The following is a 16,717-nucleotide window of genomic DNA, read 5'->3' on the forward strand; positions in this document are numbered from 1 at the left end:
AGTTTCTTCTCATTATAGTCCCTGCTTCCTTTCTGCTTTGTTCACTATTCTTCATATAGCACTGCTCATGCAGCCATGTGACTATATTGAACTGGGCATGCTGGGTGTTGTAGTTTTGCAACAGCTGGAGGTTCTCAGTTTTGAGACCACTGCTCTACATCCATCTGCTCATGTATCTACAGCACCAGCTCATTGCCTATAAACAACCAGAAGCTGAGCAAGACTTTTTGTTTCCTGACAGTTTCTTATAGAAAAAATCCCCAACATTTTATATTTATATTTTATATTTTATTTTTAGCTCTTAGGTTTATATTTTACTGTAAATGTTGTAACCCTTCAAGAAAAGTCTGACATTTCTTATTCCTCTCTTACTTTGCAGTACACCATATGGAACTTTATCCCAAAAAACCTGTTTGAGCAGTTTAGAAGAATAGCAAATTTTTATTTCCTCATCATATTTTTGGTTCAGGTAAGTACCGTATTGCATTTGTAGTCTCTTTTTTTAAATTTTTAAATTTTATTTTTTATCCAGATTCCGAAGTCTTTCTCTCAGGACCTACTGTGCTGCTCAAGGGTACAGTGCTAAAGATGTCGGAGAGCTTTCCTGGCTGTTTCATTCACACCAAATGCTATTCTATCTGCAGGAGTGCCTAAACAAAGCCAGACTACACTTTATTTAGAAAGCATAAATTGTACAAAAAATGCGTGGCAGACAGCATTGGTTATTACAGTTGTAGGATGAAGCAAAATGCCCCAGTGATCAACCTTGAAAATACAAATGGGCTATCCAAAACTATTTTACGATGTGTAAAAAGAAAAAAAAAAAGAATAACCCTTGGATAGTTCCGTAGAATCCACATATTTATTTCATGACAGTAAATGTGTACAGAAATTCTCAGGTCCAGCGACTGACATGTTTCTAGCAAGGAATGCTCTTAATCATAGTCTATGAATAAGAGCATTCCTTTCTCGAAACCAGTTTGTCTCAGGACCTCAAAATTGCTATCTGTATACATTTTAATCGTTGAACTTACAATGTGTATGGCCTGCATAGACTGGTTCACTTGGAGAAGATTTTTTTATTTTTTCAATACCATTCCCCATTTTGATTTCCTTCTATGGGCTTATTTTAAGTACAAAATCCATTAAAAGAAGGATCACTAGTCTTGGGAATTACCGTATATACTCGAGTATAAGCCGTGTTTTTCAGCACGATTTTTCTTGCTGAAAACGCCCCCCTCGGCTTATACTCGAGTGAACTCTCCGCCTGTCAATCCCTTAATCAGTGGTCTTCAACCTGCGGAGCTCCAGATGTTGCAAAACTACAACACCCAGCATGCCCGGACAGCCGATGGCTGTCCGGGCATGCTGGGTGTTGTAGTTTTGAAACCTCTGGAGGTCCGCAGGTTGGAGACCACTGCGGCCATCGTCATCATCCAGCCCCCCTCCCCGTTTGTTTTGTACTCACCTCCCCTCGGCGGGAAGTTAGGGTGAGCTGGTCCGGGCCATCTATCCTGCAGGAACTGTCCAGTGGGGATGGTTAGTCGTTGCGGGCTGTCCTTTTTCACCGGGGGGGCCTCTTCTCCACGCTTCCGACCCGGCCCCGGAGTAGTGACGTTGCCTTGACGACGACCCACAGGGACGTTCATGCGCAACGTCCCTGTGCGTCGTTGTTAAGGCAACGTCACTACTCCGGGCTCGAAGCGAGGAGAAGAGGCCCCCCCCAGTGAAAATGGACAGCCTGCAACGACTAACCATCCCCACCGGACAGTTCCTGCAGCATAGATGGCCTGGACCAGCTCACCCTAACTTCCCGCTGAGGGGAGGTGAGTACAAAACAAAAGGGGGGGGGAGGGGTCTGTATGATGACGAAGGCCGCAGTGGTCTTCAACCTGCGGACTTCCAGAGGTTTCCAAAGTACAACACCCAGCATGTCCGGGCATGCTGGGAGTTGTAGTTTTGCAACATCTGGAGGTTCGCAGGTTGAAGACCACTGAAGAAGGGATTGACAGGCAGTGATGATGAAGGGGGGGATGATGACGGGGGTCTGGTTGATGACATGGTGGGATGATATCTTTCCCACCCTAGGCTTATAACTTTTCCTGGGTTTTTGGGGTAAAAATTAGGGGCCTCGGCTTATATTCAAGTATATACAGTATATTTTGCCAGATTCTCTGCTTCTGCTGTAGTATATTATTTCTAGAGCTCTTAGGGCAGGTATAGTAAAGTGGTGGATCTGTGTTACTAGCTTTGAGTGCTGAGCTCTTAGTAATGTATATGGGAAGTTCTATATCTTACACAGAAATCAGGGGCTCTGAAAGTCCTGATATATACAATTTCCAGGACACTGTGATCCTTAATAAGTTTGTATTTCTCAGGAAATGTAGCAGCTGAATGACTGTATAAAAATGTCATGTTCCACTAAATTTCATCTATTAAAACTATCAATCATTGGATTTGCTCTTTTTGGAATGTGATTCATTTTCTTCATACAGGCATCTGAAACCAGGCACTTCATCTGCTGTTCTGTAGATCACTGGGGGCACTCACCAGGTTTCTCACCCTGCTGATCCTACTCTAGTAAACTTTTATCGATAAAATATACAAATCAATGATGGGGAAAAGCCCTGATTTATTGCTGCTGGTCTTTGTGCCAGTCGTAGATGAGCCTTGAATTGGAGTAATAAATCTTCCACCATAACACTGACAACTCCCTTTGGCAGGTGCTGACTTCACGCTTTATTTTATGGCGTACATTAAACATAACATTTTTTTTTTAATTGCTGGTTTTCTTTTATGCTATTGTGATACATGAGCTTGGAAAATTAACAGCACGCACTTATTCACCCTTTGAGGGCCACAGCTCAAGGATACGAGATTGTTAGTTAAACTAGCGACACAATTCTGATCTGGGACTAAATTCTCACATAGTCTGTATTAAATACGGGGAATTTTACAAGAGTCCTTTTTAGTTTATTGGCAACGGTAAAATCCTTTGACCTGTTGAATGCCTCTTTTTATCTGTCGTTTGGGACTCTTACCTGTATAAAGGTTTGCATAGTGTATATATCATCATTAGTTTCCCAGGTATAGTAAAGGTCAGCCATTCCTGTCTGACTAGATTCATCAAGGAAAAGAGGAAAAAAATTGTAATGGAATAAACATATGAATAGCGAATATCACAAAAAGGTATCCCAGTCAGGGACCAGAACATAGGAACCCAAAGGGGCATAGAAAAACCCTTTCTTTAAATCCCTAAATCATTTTAAAATAAACTTTTATTAAATCACAGTGACACACACAGCCTCCTAACATGTTTCACTCCATAGAGCTTCTTCAGAGGTCTTGGACTAATGGCTAGACATCTCAAGAATCTTTACAGAGTGAAACATGTAGGCAGAGGGGGGCTATGTGAGTTGTTGTTTAGTCACGGATCACCGGATCATATGTTGCTGTACTGCAGACAGCGACGTTTTGTATTCAGATAGTGGATGTCTAATGTAAACGTCTTAACTAGCCAAATCACTCAGCTAGGGTACCATGAAGAAGATCACGGGGGTTCCCATCGGTCAGACCCCCACGAATAAACACTTATGCCCTATCTTTTGTATAGGCGATAAGTTGCCATGCACCACAGTACTTCTTTAACATGGCTGATCCTTATTTTCCCCAAATATCTACCAGCAGGGAACTCTTTGGCTTTCTTAAAGGGGTACTCTACTGGAAAACTTTTTTTTTAAATCAACTGGTGCCAGAAGGTTTTAAAAAAATTGTAAATTACTTCTGTTAAAAAAATCTTAACTGCAACTAATAAGTACTGGAAGGATTATGATCCACAGGAAGTTCTTTTCTTTTTGAATTTCCTTTCTGCCGGACCACAGTGCTCTCTGCTGACACCTATGTCCATTTTAGGAACTGTCCAGAGCAGGATAAGTTTGCTATGGGGATTTGCTCCTACTCTGGACAGTTCCTAAAATGGACAGAGGTGTCAGCAGAGAGCACTGTGGTCAGACAGAAAGGAAAGAACTTCCTGTGGATCATACGGCAGCTGATAAGTACTGGAAGGATTAAGATTTTTTAATAGAAGTAATTTACAAATCTGTTTTAACTTTCTGGCACCAGTTGATTTAAATAAAAAAATGTTTCCCAGTAGAGTACCCCTTTAAGCTATAGATACAACAGAACAGATATTTATTCGGTAGTGACTGGTTTAGGCTTGTGCTATAGTTATTATATCTATCTCATTGTTGTGTCTGAGGCCAGTGAATAGGGTTACGTTTCTTGTTGGCTGTATGTTTCTGCACTTGTGTAACTTGCTGGAACAATGACGTTGTTGTGTTCTCCTTCACAGGCTATTGTGGATACACCAACAAGCCCCGTAACAAGTGGCCTTCCTCTTTTCTTTGTCATCACAGTTACTGCTATCAAACAGGTAAGAAGCTGGAAACAGCCAGAAAGCTGGAGACCAGTGTTCTCCAAAGAGTGTGTCTCCAGCTGTTGCAAAACTACAACTCCCAGCATGCCCGGACAGCCTTTGGCTGTCCGGGCATGCTGGGAGTTGTAGTTTTGCAACAGCTGGAGACACACTCTTTGAAAAAAGAAAACACCTGTAGGCAACTCCTCATAGTGGCAATAGTACTCGCCAAGGTTTTTTTTTTATTTTTTATTAGAATCTGATGCTGATTTATTCTTCATTTCTAATCAAATTTTTTTTTATTTTGATTGTAGATTTAATAAAATTTAATAAAATTTGCTTTGTCAGCATCAGTTCAGTTTACAGCAGCCATGAATAAACTTTAGTATAGAAGTGACTTATTACAGGGGTATTTCAGCCCCAGAATTTTTATTTTTTTTGTAAGGGTAAATTCACATGTACAGTATTCTGCGCAGTTTTCAGTGGAAACTAGATGATTGAACACCTCTTAAACCCTGCAGCATCAAATATGCGCAGAATACCGTATTTGTAAGTATAAGGGTAGAGACACCTAGCGCATCCACAGAGTATTTCACGATGCAGGAAATATGCTGCGTATTCTGCTCCGAGCAGACACACAGAGCTACCACTCCGCAGCCCTGTGTGTGCATTATGGTTTGAAAGCAGGCCCATGCATCACAGTTACGTCGGCGCACTGGGACCAGCCTCCAATCCTTACTGCACATGCAGGGCTGCGCCATTGTAGCCTGTATGTCTGCTCGTAGCAGAATCCACAGTGTATTTCCTGCAAGATGAAATCCGCAGAGGATTTCCTGCAGCATGAAATACGATGTGGTAGAGCTGGGCGGTATGAACAAAAATGTGTATCACGGTATCTTTGCAAGTTATGGCGGTTCAACTGTATTTAACGGTATTTTCAACCCCCCCCCCCAATCGTGTGACCTGTGGGCGCTCGCGGGTCACATATGATTAGTTCCCCGATGTGGGGACAGCGCAGCGCTGGGCTGATAATTAATTGGGAGGGGGGAAGAGAAGCAGAACAGCTCCCGCGGGTCACATAATGATTAGTTCCCCGATGTGGGAACAGCGTGCTGCGGCTGACAATTCATTCATTCGAGGGGGGGGTCAACCGGTATTGCGGTATGGGAAAAATTAATCGTGCAGGAAAAAAATTTTGGTATTTGGTATGAACCGGTATACTGCCCAGCACTACGATGTGGATGAACTACTAAAGACCCTACTTTAAAGGTGAGTCATGGTGATACAAAAATAAAAAAGAATGTATACTCGCCTGTGCCCACTCCCCCACAGCTGCCATTCTAATGGCTCCACATAACATGCCTTATCCTGATTTCTGTGACACATCACACAGCAAATCCTCTGGGGATAAAGTGTTACAAGAACCAGCTCAAAGCTGTAAATGGTGGCAGCTGTTAGAGCAGCAACTGTGGGGGAATGGGGACAAGGGAGTATACTTTTTTTTATATATATTTATCGCCCTGACTAACTTTCAAAAAAAATTATTTGGTTCTGAAATGCCTTTTTATCTTCTATGGCAGAGTCTTCTAGGCATATTCTCTGGCCATGGCCACTCTGCCGGTAAGAGGAGACAGTGATCTGTGGCCATCACCTATTGTTAGTACTGGATCCTATGTTCACCATATTGAGGTGTTACCCTCCATTCAAATCCTGCCAGTGATGACTGCTGAGAAGTGATCTCTACAGGCTAAAAGACAGTCGATTAGCACCCAGCTTTGTTCATATGTTCCATAGAGAATAAATGGAGCGGGGACCCAGCATGTGTGTAGCTGCTTCATTCACTTGTGGGACAACGGACCTCCGTTCCGGTGATAGTTGGAGGTCTGACTGCTGGGACTCCCACTGATCACAAGGACAGAGGTCCATTGTCTGCTGATTATTCCCTATTCTATGAACAAGTGGTAACTCTGAATCTTAGGACAGCCCCTTTTAAGGAATTTTAAATGACAAACTTTTTATTTGCTTTTTCTACAAGTGCCTCAAGTGGCATTCTCTGAGTATCTACTGGAAAGATGACTCCTCTTTGCATGTGTGTGTGAATTCTCTTGTAATGTGCTGATGTTCTGTGCCAAGTGGTGACGAAGTATTTATGGTAATCCATGCCCTTTCCTGAGACCTGCCTGAGAGACTATGTTCCCTTGTTTGTTTTAGGGCTATGAAGACTGGCTTCGACATCGAGCGGACAATGAGGTCAATAAGAGCACAGTGTACATTATTGAGAATTCTGTACGGGTTAAGAAAGAGAGTGAGAAGATCAAGGTATTTGCATTTTTATGATTTTTTTCTCAGTTGGTTTATGCAGATGCAGGTAAAGTCTTGTTCATATTACATATGATGTACACGTAGTGTGTATGGCTGAGAAACTCCTGACACATAGTGTTACATTAGCACAGAAAGAGTGTCCTTTTGGCTTCTGCCTGAAACTTAGAATGTGTCAGCAGATAAGAACCATTTGGCCCATCTAGTCTGTCCAATATTATGAATAGTCATGGTCTCTATATTGACTGAAGGATAGCCTTATGCTTATCCCATGCATGCTTAAACTCCTTCACTGTATCTGCAGCGACCACTTCTGCTGGAAGGCTATTCCATGCATCCACATATGTCAGTATACTGCAAAAAAAACTAACAGAAAAAAAGTTGGGGATAGTGTAGTAGACTGCACTATGTATATTTATGGGCATACTGACAAGAATCTTCATGCCACTGCAAGCTGCCTTAAAGGAGTACTCCACTGGCCAGCGTTCAGAACATTTAATTCCGAACGCTGTGTGCGTGCTGTGGTGACTGCCATGCCCCTTCCCATAGAATTGCAATGAGGGGACAAGGCCTAACGTCACAAGGGGGCGTGGCGACCCCTGCAGCGTACACACAGCGTTCGGAACTAAATGTTCTGAACGCTGGCCAGTGGAGTACCCATTTAAAGGGGTACTCTGGTGGAAAACGTTTTTTTTATTTTTTCAACTGGTGCCAGAAAGTTAAACAGATTTGTAAATTACTTCTATTAAAAAATCTTAATCCTTCCAGTACTTGTTAGATGCTGAATACTACAGAGGAAATTCTTTATGCTTTGGAACACAAAGCGCTCTGCTGACATAATGACCACAGTGCTCTCTGCTGACACCTCTGTCCATTTTAAATCCCCATAGCAAACATATGCTGCTCTGGTCAGTTCCTAAAATGGACAGAGATGTCAGCAGAGAGCACTGTGCTCATGATGTCACCAGAGAAAGAATTTCCTCTGTAGTATTCAGCAGCTAATAAGTACTGGAAGGAGTAAGATTTTTTTTTTATAGAAGTAATTTACAAATATGTTTAACTTTCTGGCACCAGTTGATTTAAAAAAAAAAAAGTTTTTAAGGCTGGTGTTACACACGGCAGTTTTTGAGCCAAAGCTAGAAGTGAATCCGGCATTAAGGAGAAGTCTTTGTTCTTCCTTTATATTTCTTATTCCTTTTTGAATCTACTCATACAGTTTTGGCTCAAAAACAATAGTTGCAGTTTTCCAATAAAAACTGCTGTGTGTGAAAACCACCTAAATGGGGTGTGATTTGGCAGGTGGAAGCTTCAGCTTAAGGGAATTTAACATTTTTTAACTGGAAACTGACATTAAAGTTTAACTCCAGTTTAATGAAGTTGAGAGCCCATGCGATCTTCAGCTCCATCATAGGGAGACACAGGCCATGCTGGGTAGGACGGTTGCCGAGGCAACTGTACCACGCTCAGCACAGTTCCGTGCATGTTCTTCTGAAAAGGGCTCATGCACACAACTTCACTAAGTTTGGTATGGTTTTCTTGGCAACTTTAGAGGCCTGTGGAAAATGAAAGAAGCAATCTGATTGGTTGCTATGGGCAACTGCACCACTCTTCCTCTGCACAGGTTTTGATAAATCTCCCCCAGTGTGATTAAGTACCGGAACCCACCGGCCAAAATAGTATCAAAATAGAATAAAGTATAATCACTCCTCAAAGATTTCACCTACAAAGGTGCATAATGATACTTCAAGAATTCCAGAAAAGTGTTTTATATTTATACATTTATTTTACATAAAATAACAGTATAAGATATCCTGGCACTAAATATAGGAATATACCACAACTGGGCCCTGGTAGGGAAATTCACACAATATCTGCAATTAGAACATTAATAATTATAAAAAAAAATACAAAAAATAGCATCAATCTAATACTCCGGCAACCTAATGGTTCAGCGACTGACAGTTCAGTGTACCTACAAACAATAGGTGATATGTCCAAAAGAAATTTGGTATAGATAAATATGTGGTCCGGTCTCAGCTGAAATCAAAGGACTGCTGTATTCCAATATATAACAAAATATCAGTCTGTAGATCAAACTGTCGCTGATTTCAACAAATGTATCACTGGCATTAATGTAGCGATCTCACCAAATCCTGGGACTGCCAGATGAATGCTGCTTTGATGTTTTGATGTAATAGTGCGGGCAGCGATGTTAGGGCTGTCTCTGTTTCAGGGGTGCGCTTGGCATAGCGCGTTTATGTACCAGCCGTACTCCCCTCTGTGGTAAACCAGCAGGTGCAGTGTTGGTATATCATGGCGTCCCTCGTGGTGGATGAAATCCTGGCGGGGATAGTTCGCTCTCAGCAGGTCAGTGAGGCAGTTCAAAGACTCGGACCGGACCAATGGTACAAAAGGCAGGTGTCCAAGTTGATTTGTCTGAACCAGCTAATACCGTTCACATTAGGTTTAAGTCCAAGTGATGCTATAGTGCCTTATAGAATTAAAATCAATAGCCTAGACGCGTTTCAGGGTGCTATAGCCAGTATTAGCTCGAAAAACTTGCTTTTCACTTTCTTAAATATGGTCATTCACATTTGAAGCTAATTAAGAGCAAAATGAGAAAACAAAAACTTGACATGGATCTTAGTCCTCAATAGATGTTCAGTGGCCCTAGCCTAATATGGCAACTTCTGGTTTCTATGGCCCTATTCATACAGGGAGAGAGAGAACAGCCTAAAAATTAATAAATGCACAAGAAATCCTCTATATGAAATGACTGGATGTATTGAGAAATATTAGATATATATAGATGTGCATACACACACACATATATATATATATATATATATATATATATATATATATATATATAAAAAGACACACTCTAACCAGTCTATAGTTGCAGAAGTTGTAGAATAGCGACTTATATACCTAAACCCATCCATAGAGATGTTCACTATGCAAACCCTGATCTGTGCGTGTGTTGTTACTTATGTATGTTGATTATGTGTGTGAATAGGGACTAAGAGAATGTAAAGATTATACAAATGGTATACGCAGAGACAAATGATTGAATCATAATCAAGATGGTAGTAATAATGTGTATGAGAATGAATATATGCTTATAAAAAAAAAAAACGATATTCACCCAGTGCTTAGTTGCTGATTCGGTTATGCAGCTTTATGTTTCAACTTCTAGTGCCCCGACAGGAGCTCTGTGTTAGGCTGCATTCACACCACCTTTTGTACATACGGGTGCCAGATCCGGCAGGGGGAGGTGCAAACCGGGCACTCCTGTACCCCAGCCCGTGACTCCATTTACTTTAATGAGCTGACTGGAGTCAACCGGTGACTCTGGTTGGCTCAGTTTTGACCCCTATGCGGTTTCCTGACCGGACCTAAAACCGTAGTATACTACCGTTTTAGGTCCGGTCCAAAACCGGATACAGGTCAAAACTGAGCCGACCGGATTAAAGTAAATGGAGTCACGGGCTGATCCGGCTGGGGTATGGGAGCGCCTGGTTTGCCCCTCCCCCGCAGGATCCGGCACCCGTATGTATAAAAACGTGGTGTGAATGCAGCCTTAGAGTGTCCATAGCAGCTGCAGACCTTGCTTTGCTCTGAGAACAGCGTCTGGAGACTCACCGGCAGGGGAGCTTGATTGGCAACATTTCAGGATTTCTCCCTTTCTCAAGTCTAACGTGAATGAACCCATCGCCACAATTTATGGACCGAAGTTCCGCGAGATTTCACATCTATGAATTAAAATCATATAAAATAGTCACATGTAACGGTAGATGGTATTACTCGTTCTTATACATCGGGACAACATAAGATGTTTCATAAGATATTTCTATAAAAATACATTGAAGTTACCATTTTCATTAATACCATTCGGAGACATAGCGTTCAGCTTGGTGATCCAAAAAACCTCCCTTCTTAATAGTCTCTTTCACTTCATCCCTAGTTCCATTAATCTCCTCTAGCACCATCCATTTTAGATCACTAACTTGGTGATGATTTGCTGCACTAGTTTCCCAATATATAGAATTTCCTTTTCTTTTTCCTGTTCTTTTTGTATTCCTTTTTTAATCATATTTCTAATAGCACTTTTATGTTCATTTATACGCGTTGTAATGGACCTAGCTGTTTGGCCTACGTATATCTTGCCATATGGGTTATGGACACTCTAACTCAGAGCTCCTGCCGGGGCATAAGAAGTTTATACCTAAAGCTACACAACCAGATCAGCGACTAAGCACTAGGTGAATATGGATTGTGTTTGTATATACTGTTTCCATGTAAAGTTATGTTGTTCCCTGTTTGGGCAGCATAAAACTGATGACAGGTTCCTATTACGGTGTTTCTGTGGTGGAATGATGGCATTCTATGCAAAACCATTATTAAAAAATGAGCTTCAAATGTAATTTTATGTTACCCTTGGAGTTTACCAAACTATACTGGTCCAGATTTTATCAATCTGTCAATATGCAAAGATTTATCAATCCTTGTCCATAACAACCAATCACAGTTCAGCTTTCATTTTACCAGAGCTAATTAATATGTGAGAGCTGAGCTGTGATTGGGTGTTATGTGCAACACCAGAAAGATTTGGTAAATCTGGGTCACTTTGTCTGGCATGCAGTGAATTTCGGAGTTATTGTAGGTGCAATTCTTTCTATGATGGTTTTTTTTTCTCTGTCTGTTCCTCATTTGGACTTAGCTACAAAATGCTGATTAAAACTTAAAGGGGTACTCCGGTGGAAAACTTTTTTTTAATTTTTTTTTTTAAATCAACTGGTGCCCGAAAATTAAACAGATTTGTGAATTACTTCTTTAAAAAAATCTTAATCCTTCCAGTACTACTTAGCTGCTGAATACTACAGAGGAAATTCTTTCCTTTTTGGAACACAGAGCTCTCTGCTGACATCATGATCACAGTGCTCTCTGCTGACATCTCTGTCCATTTTAAGAACTGTCCAGAGTAGAAGAAAATCCCCATAGCAAACATATGCTGCTTTGGACAGTTCGTAAAATGGACAGAGATGTCAGCAGAGAGCACTGTGCTCATGATGTCAGCAGAGAGCTCTGTGTTCCAAAAAGAAAAGAAATTCCTCTGTAGTATTCAGCAGCTAATAAGTACTGGAAGGATTTTTTTTTTTTTATAAAGCAAAAGCCGGAAGTGTATCTTGAAGGAATGAGAAATATAAAGTAATGACTTATACTTCTCTTTCCTGTCGAATAAAGGAATCTGCACCAAAATTCAGTGGCTTTTTTTCCCCCCCAAAATAAACAGTGTGTGACACCCAGAGAGGTGTCTAACACAATGCTTTTCCAAAATGTGCTCTTTTGTTTGATGCCAGGCACTGTTTGCAGCTCTTAAACTTTACACCTGGAAGGTGCTTAAAGGGGTACTCTGCTGCTCTGCATTTGGAACAAACTGTTACGAACGCTGAAGCCGGCGCTGGGAGCTTGTGATGTCATAGCCCTGCCCCCTCATGATGTCATGCCTCGCCCCCTCAATGAAAGTCTATGGGAGGGGGCGTGATGGCTGCCACGCCCCCTCCCATAGACTTGCATTGAGGGGGGGGGGGGGGGCATGACATCATGAGGGGGCGGGGCATTGACATCACGATCCCCTATCACCGGCTCCAGCGTTCAGAACAGGCAGCAGAGTACCCCTTTAACCAGAGCTGTAAGCAATCACTGGTTTACCCTTTACAGACACTGAAAATCATAATGTTAAAGGACAATTTTAACCATTATTGTAAAACTATATATTTTTAAGTCTTCCCTTTGTTTAATAATGTATTCAATGTTCATATATTATTCAGCGTTGAATCAGAATTCCTATGCTTGGAGCATAACTGGTTGTAAAATTCTAAATAGGCAATTTTCTGCTGTCAGAATCCTAACACCGATTTTGCTTCGGGGATACGAGTTCGCACCAAACTGGAATTAACATCATTTGTTATCCCTCTTATGACATATTAAAGAGTGACTAGACTGAGTACAATAGGCTTAGCTGCAGTAAAGTTACTTTGTGTAGGCAGTTCTTGGCCATTTAGGAGGTGAAAAGCTAGACTACATAAAATCTGTCTTTGTTGATGGACTCGAAGAGATTTCCTAATAAAATCAGATATTCATCCATAAATATGTCCTTGGGCTGTCTTAAGCTTTTAAAAGTTCTACTGACCCATTTCTCTGCATTTGGACAGTCTGGGTGAGAAGACACATGGTTATTGCAGAAAGGTGATCGCTCAACCTTGCCGCCTATGCAGTGTCTGGTCATCGGTCACACCGAGGCAGAGAGTTTACTGCCCAAAGTCTGTCCTTTTCAGTTTTGCCTACAATATAATATTTTTATTTCTTTAAAGGTTGGTGATATTGTAGAAGTGAGAGACGATGAGACCTTCCCATGTGACCTTATCCTGTTGTCCTCCAGCTTTGCAGATGGTACCTGCACAGTTACTACAGCAAGTCTTGATGGGGAGTCAAACTTCAAGGTATGGGTGCACATTGTTCTCATAGTGTTTTCTTGTTAAGTACATGTGTTAACTAGATTTTTTTTTTTACTAATTAAAGCCAGATACTCATACATACAGTGGTCCCTCAAGTTACAATATTAATTGGTTCTGGGATGACCATTGTATGTTGAAACCATTGTATGTTGAGTCCATTACTCTATGGAAACCTGGTAATTGGTTCTGAAGCCACCAAAATGTCATCCAAAAATAGGAAAAAGTGAGGATTTAAGAGAAACAAGAAGATAACTAATATAGATAAAGCAAATCCTTTCATATAAAAGTAATAAAGATCTGCTGGGAGCTGTAAATCACTGTCTATGTCAGTGTTTCCCAACCAGGGTGCCTCCAGCTGTTGCAAAACTACAACTCCCAGCATGCCCGGACAGCCTTCGGCTGTCCGGGCATGCTGGGAGTTGTAGTTTTGCAACAGCTGGAGGCATCCTCTTTGGGAAACACTGGTCTATGCAGAGGACAGAAGCTTCTTCAGGGTCCTGTACAGAACACGCAATGTCCTTTAAAAAAAAAAAAAAAAAAAAAAAAAAAAGTAAAATGGAGCCGCCCTCACCTGGTGTTCAAAGGAGCAGCTAACCCTGGTACAGGTAAAGAGTACAGAACATGTAATACCTCCCTGTACTGTAGGGGGCGCTACCAGACACCAGTCAGTGCATGTACTTCAATAATACAGGTAAAGAGTATTACAGAACATGTAGTACCTCCCTGTACTGTAGGGGGGTGCTATCAGACACCAGTCAGTGCATGCACTTTAGGACTACAGGGGTTTTGACCAGTGAAATGTCCATTCTGATTGGTCGGTTCTTCCAGCCATTGACACGTTTCGCAGATTCCATAGCATTGTATGTTGAGTCTGGTTTCAAGTTACAATGGTCCAGAAAAGACCATTGTATGTTGAAACTATTGTATGTTGAGGCCATTGTAAGTTGAGGGATCACTGTATTCTCTTTCTACTTAGTGATTTGTAATTTGTATTTTATTTCATTTTCAACACATTACTATGGAGGCTGCCATCTTGCCCAAGCATTTAGAGATATTCTTTGCAGCAGGCTCCATGGACATGGGCAACAATAGACTGAGGCTGTCCTATTCACATAAATAGATAGGGGCCTAGGTGTGCTTGGTGAACTTTTCAAAGGTCATTCTACAGGGAGAGGGAGGTCTATCGGTGAGCAACAGCTATTGTGTGTACCTCTGTTATCTAAATTTTTTTGTCACCTTTCACTGTGCTCTATTATGTGATGATGAGGAGACTACTCTAAAGTGTTCTGTACAGAAAAGGAAGTTTTAGGCCATAAAACTGATTGGAAACTGCAAGATATCAGGAACATATTAAAATAGAGAGAGTAAAATAGAAGACTAGAAGAAAATGTTGCCAAAAATATTAATTAAGCACAAAACTTGATTTAAATAAAAGGTCATTTTCTAATGATACATTCCCTTTAGGGTCTATTCACATGTAGAGCTGGGCGGTATGACCAAAAATCCCCCCCCCCCCCAATTATCAGCCCAGCGCGGAACTAATCACATGTCACCCGCAAGTGCTGCCCTCCTCGTCCTCCTGTTTGTTGCGGGCTGGAACTCTATACTGTGTGGTATCCCTATGCCCGGGCTGCAAAAGATAAACAAAATAAACTTTAACTACCCTTCAGTACCGGCCTCACCTGCTTCCTGGGGATGGGAATGTCAGAGAGCCTTTTCAGCCTATCACCGGCCGCAGTGATGTTCCGTCTCGGCCGGTGATAGGTTGAGCGCACTGTCATGTAAGAAGCCGGCTTCTTACATGACAGTGCGCTCAACCTATCACTGGCCGAGGCGCAACATCACTGCGGCCGGTGATAGGCTGATGGCTCTCCGAAATTCCGGTCCCCAGGAAGCAGGTGAGGCTGGTACCGGTCCAACGGGAGGGGAGTTAAAGTTTATTTTGTTTATCTTTTGCAGCCTGGGCATAGGGATACCGCACAGTATAGAGTTCCAGCGCCGGCGGCCCGCAACAAACAGGAGGACGAGGAGGGCAGCACTTGCGGGTGACATGTGATATGTTCCCCGATGGGGACAGCGCAGCGCTGGGATGATAATTAATTGGGGGGTAAGAAGCAGAACAGCGCTCGCTGGTCACATATGATTAGTTCCCCAATGTGGGGACAGCACAGCGCTGGGTTTATAATTCATTCCCAAGGGGGAGGGGCCAAACCGGTATTGCAGTATGGGAAAAATTCATAATGTGCAGGACAAATATTTCAGTATTCGGTGTGAACCGGTATACCTCCCAGCCCTATTCACACATACAGTATTCTGCACAGATTTGATGTGCAGGATTTGAAGCGGTGTTCAGTCATTTAGTTTCCATTGAAATCTGCTGCAGAAAATCCTGCACTGCAAATCTGCGCAGAATACGTTTAGTGTGAATAGACCATTAAAGTGACCATATTACACATTTAGAGGGATTTTTAAAGGAACCTGTGGGAAGGTTCATGTTGGTCAAACATGAAGTCCTTACAAACTTCCTATTTACAAACGTCCACATTTTCATGTAACATAGGCGCGGATTTATTAATGCCATTGTGCAAAGTGGGATATTAGCAGTGGAGGTTGATTCCTCGCACTATAACCTAGTGTATTGGGCCCAGTAAAGGTGAAACGGCTGTCAGTTTCCCTTTAAAATGTGATGTCATGTGCCATGAATGGTCTTAACTTAGATTAGACAATGCAGTCAATGATTTGAGCGAACTTACAGTAAATTGGCTCGTAGCGAACCTCGCAGCTTGGCTGTTGATTACATTAGTCTGCATAAATTAGTTCAGCTTTCCAAGGGCTCCAGATGCCTGGGAAAGGTGGATACAGACCTAGGAGACAAAAGACTTGTCATCCCAGACTTTTCCAGGCAACCAGAACCCTTGGAAAGCTGAACTAATTTACGCAGACTAAAGTAATCAACAGCCGAGCTGCGAGGTTCGCTACGAGCCAATCAACTCTAATTGCAGTCTTATCCAGAACAGTCTACAGGCACCACCGGAATTATTAATAAATCTGGCTCATTTAATGACTGTCTTAGACAGAATTAGTGCTCTATAACACATGAGCCATTATTGGCTGAATTGGACAATGTGGCCGGTGTCATAGGGCGAAGAAACCAGCAACTTATTTGTGGACTGATCATTTGGTTCAGACTTGCTAAAAAGCATTATTCATGTCCATGTAATAGGAGATGCCTGGCTGACAGATGATGGAAGTAAAGTTCCTGTGATCGTTCGCGGGGCCCTCCCCATACCAGGGTCAAGCCTTGTAATGGGCCCTTTAAATCATCTACAAAAACAGTTCATGTTTACTGCTAAAAAGTGTCTAGAAGTATCTAAAACTCATTAAAAATCTGGGGCAACCATGTAAGACTGCTCTCCTTATGGTTTTATTCAGGTCTGCTTATTTTCCTGTGACTTTTCCACAA

General features: G+C 41.9%; 1 protein-coding gene and 1 long non-coding RNA gene across 6 annotated transcripts in view; one reads left to right on the top strand and one right to left on the bottom strand.

The window, feature by feature from the left end:
• ATP11C (ATPase phospholipid transporting 11C) overlaps positions 1 to 16,717 on the top strand; it is a 190,750-nt gene that overhangs the window by 87,406 nt on the left and 86,627 nt on the right. For all 5 annotated transcript variants that reach the window (XM_056540795.1, XM_056540791.1, XM_056540793.1 and 2 more), the window contains exons 3-6: positions 380 to 469; positions 4,352 to 4,432; positions 6,626 to 6,733; positions 13,111 to 13,239. In XM_056540795.1, the coding sequence (XP_056396770.1) occupies positions 380 to 469; positions 4,352 to 4,432; positions 6,626 to 6,733; positions 13,111 to 13,239 (408 nt within the window). The remainder of the gene's footprint in view (positions 1 to 379; positions 470 to 4,351; positions 4,433 to 6,625; positions 6,734 to 13,110; positions 13,240 to 16,717) is intronic.
• The window catches only part of LOC130291687 (uncharacterized), a 54,797-nt gene continuing 48,464 nt past the window's right edge, over positions 10,385 to 16,717 (bottom strand). Inside the window, exon 4 of the long non-coding RNA XR_008848000.1 lies at positions 10,385 to 10,488. This is a non-coding gene — a long non-coding RNA (uncharacterized LOC130291687). The remainder of the gene's footprint in view (positions 10,489 to 16,717) is intronic.

The sequence above is a fragment of the Hyla sarda genome, chromosome 9 (assembly GCF_029499605.1).
Source record: "Hyla sarda isolate aHylSar1 chromosome 9, aHylSar1.hap1, whole genome shotgun sequence".
Classification (NCBI taxonomy): domain Eukaryota; kingdom Metazoa; phylum Chordata; class Amphibia; order Anura; family Hylidae; genus Hyla; species Hyla sarda.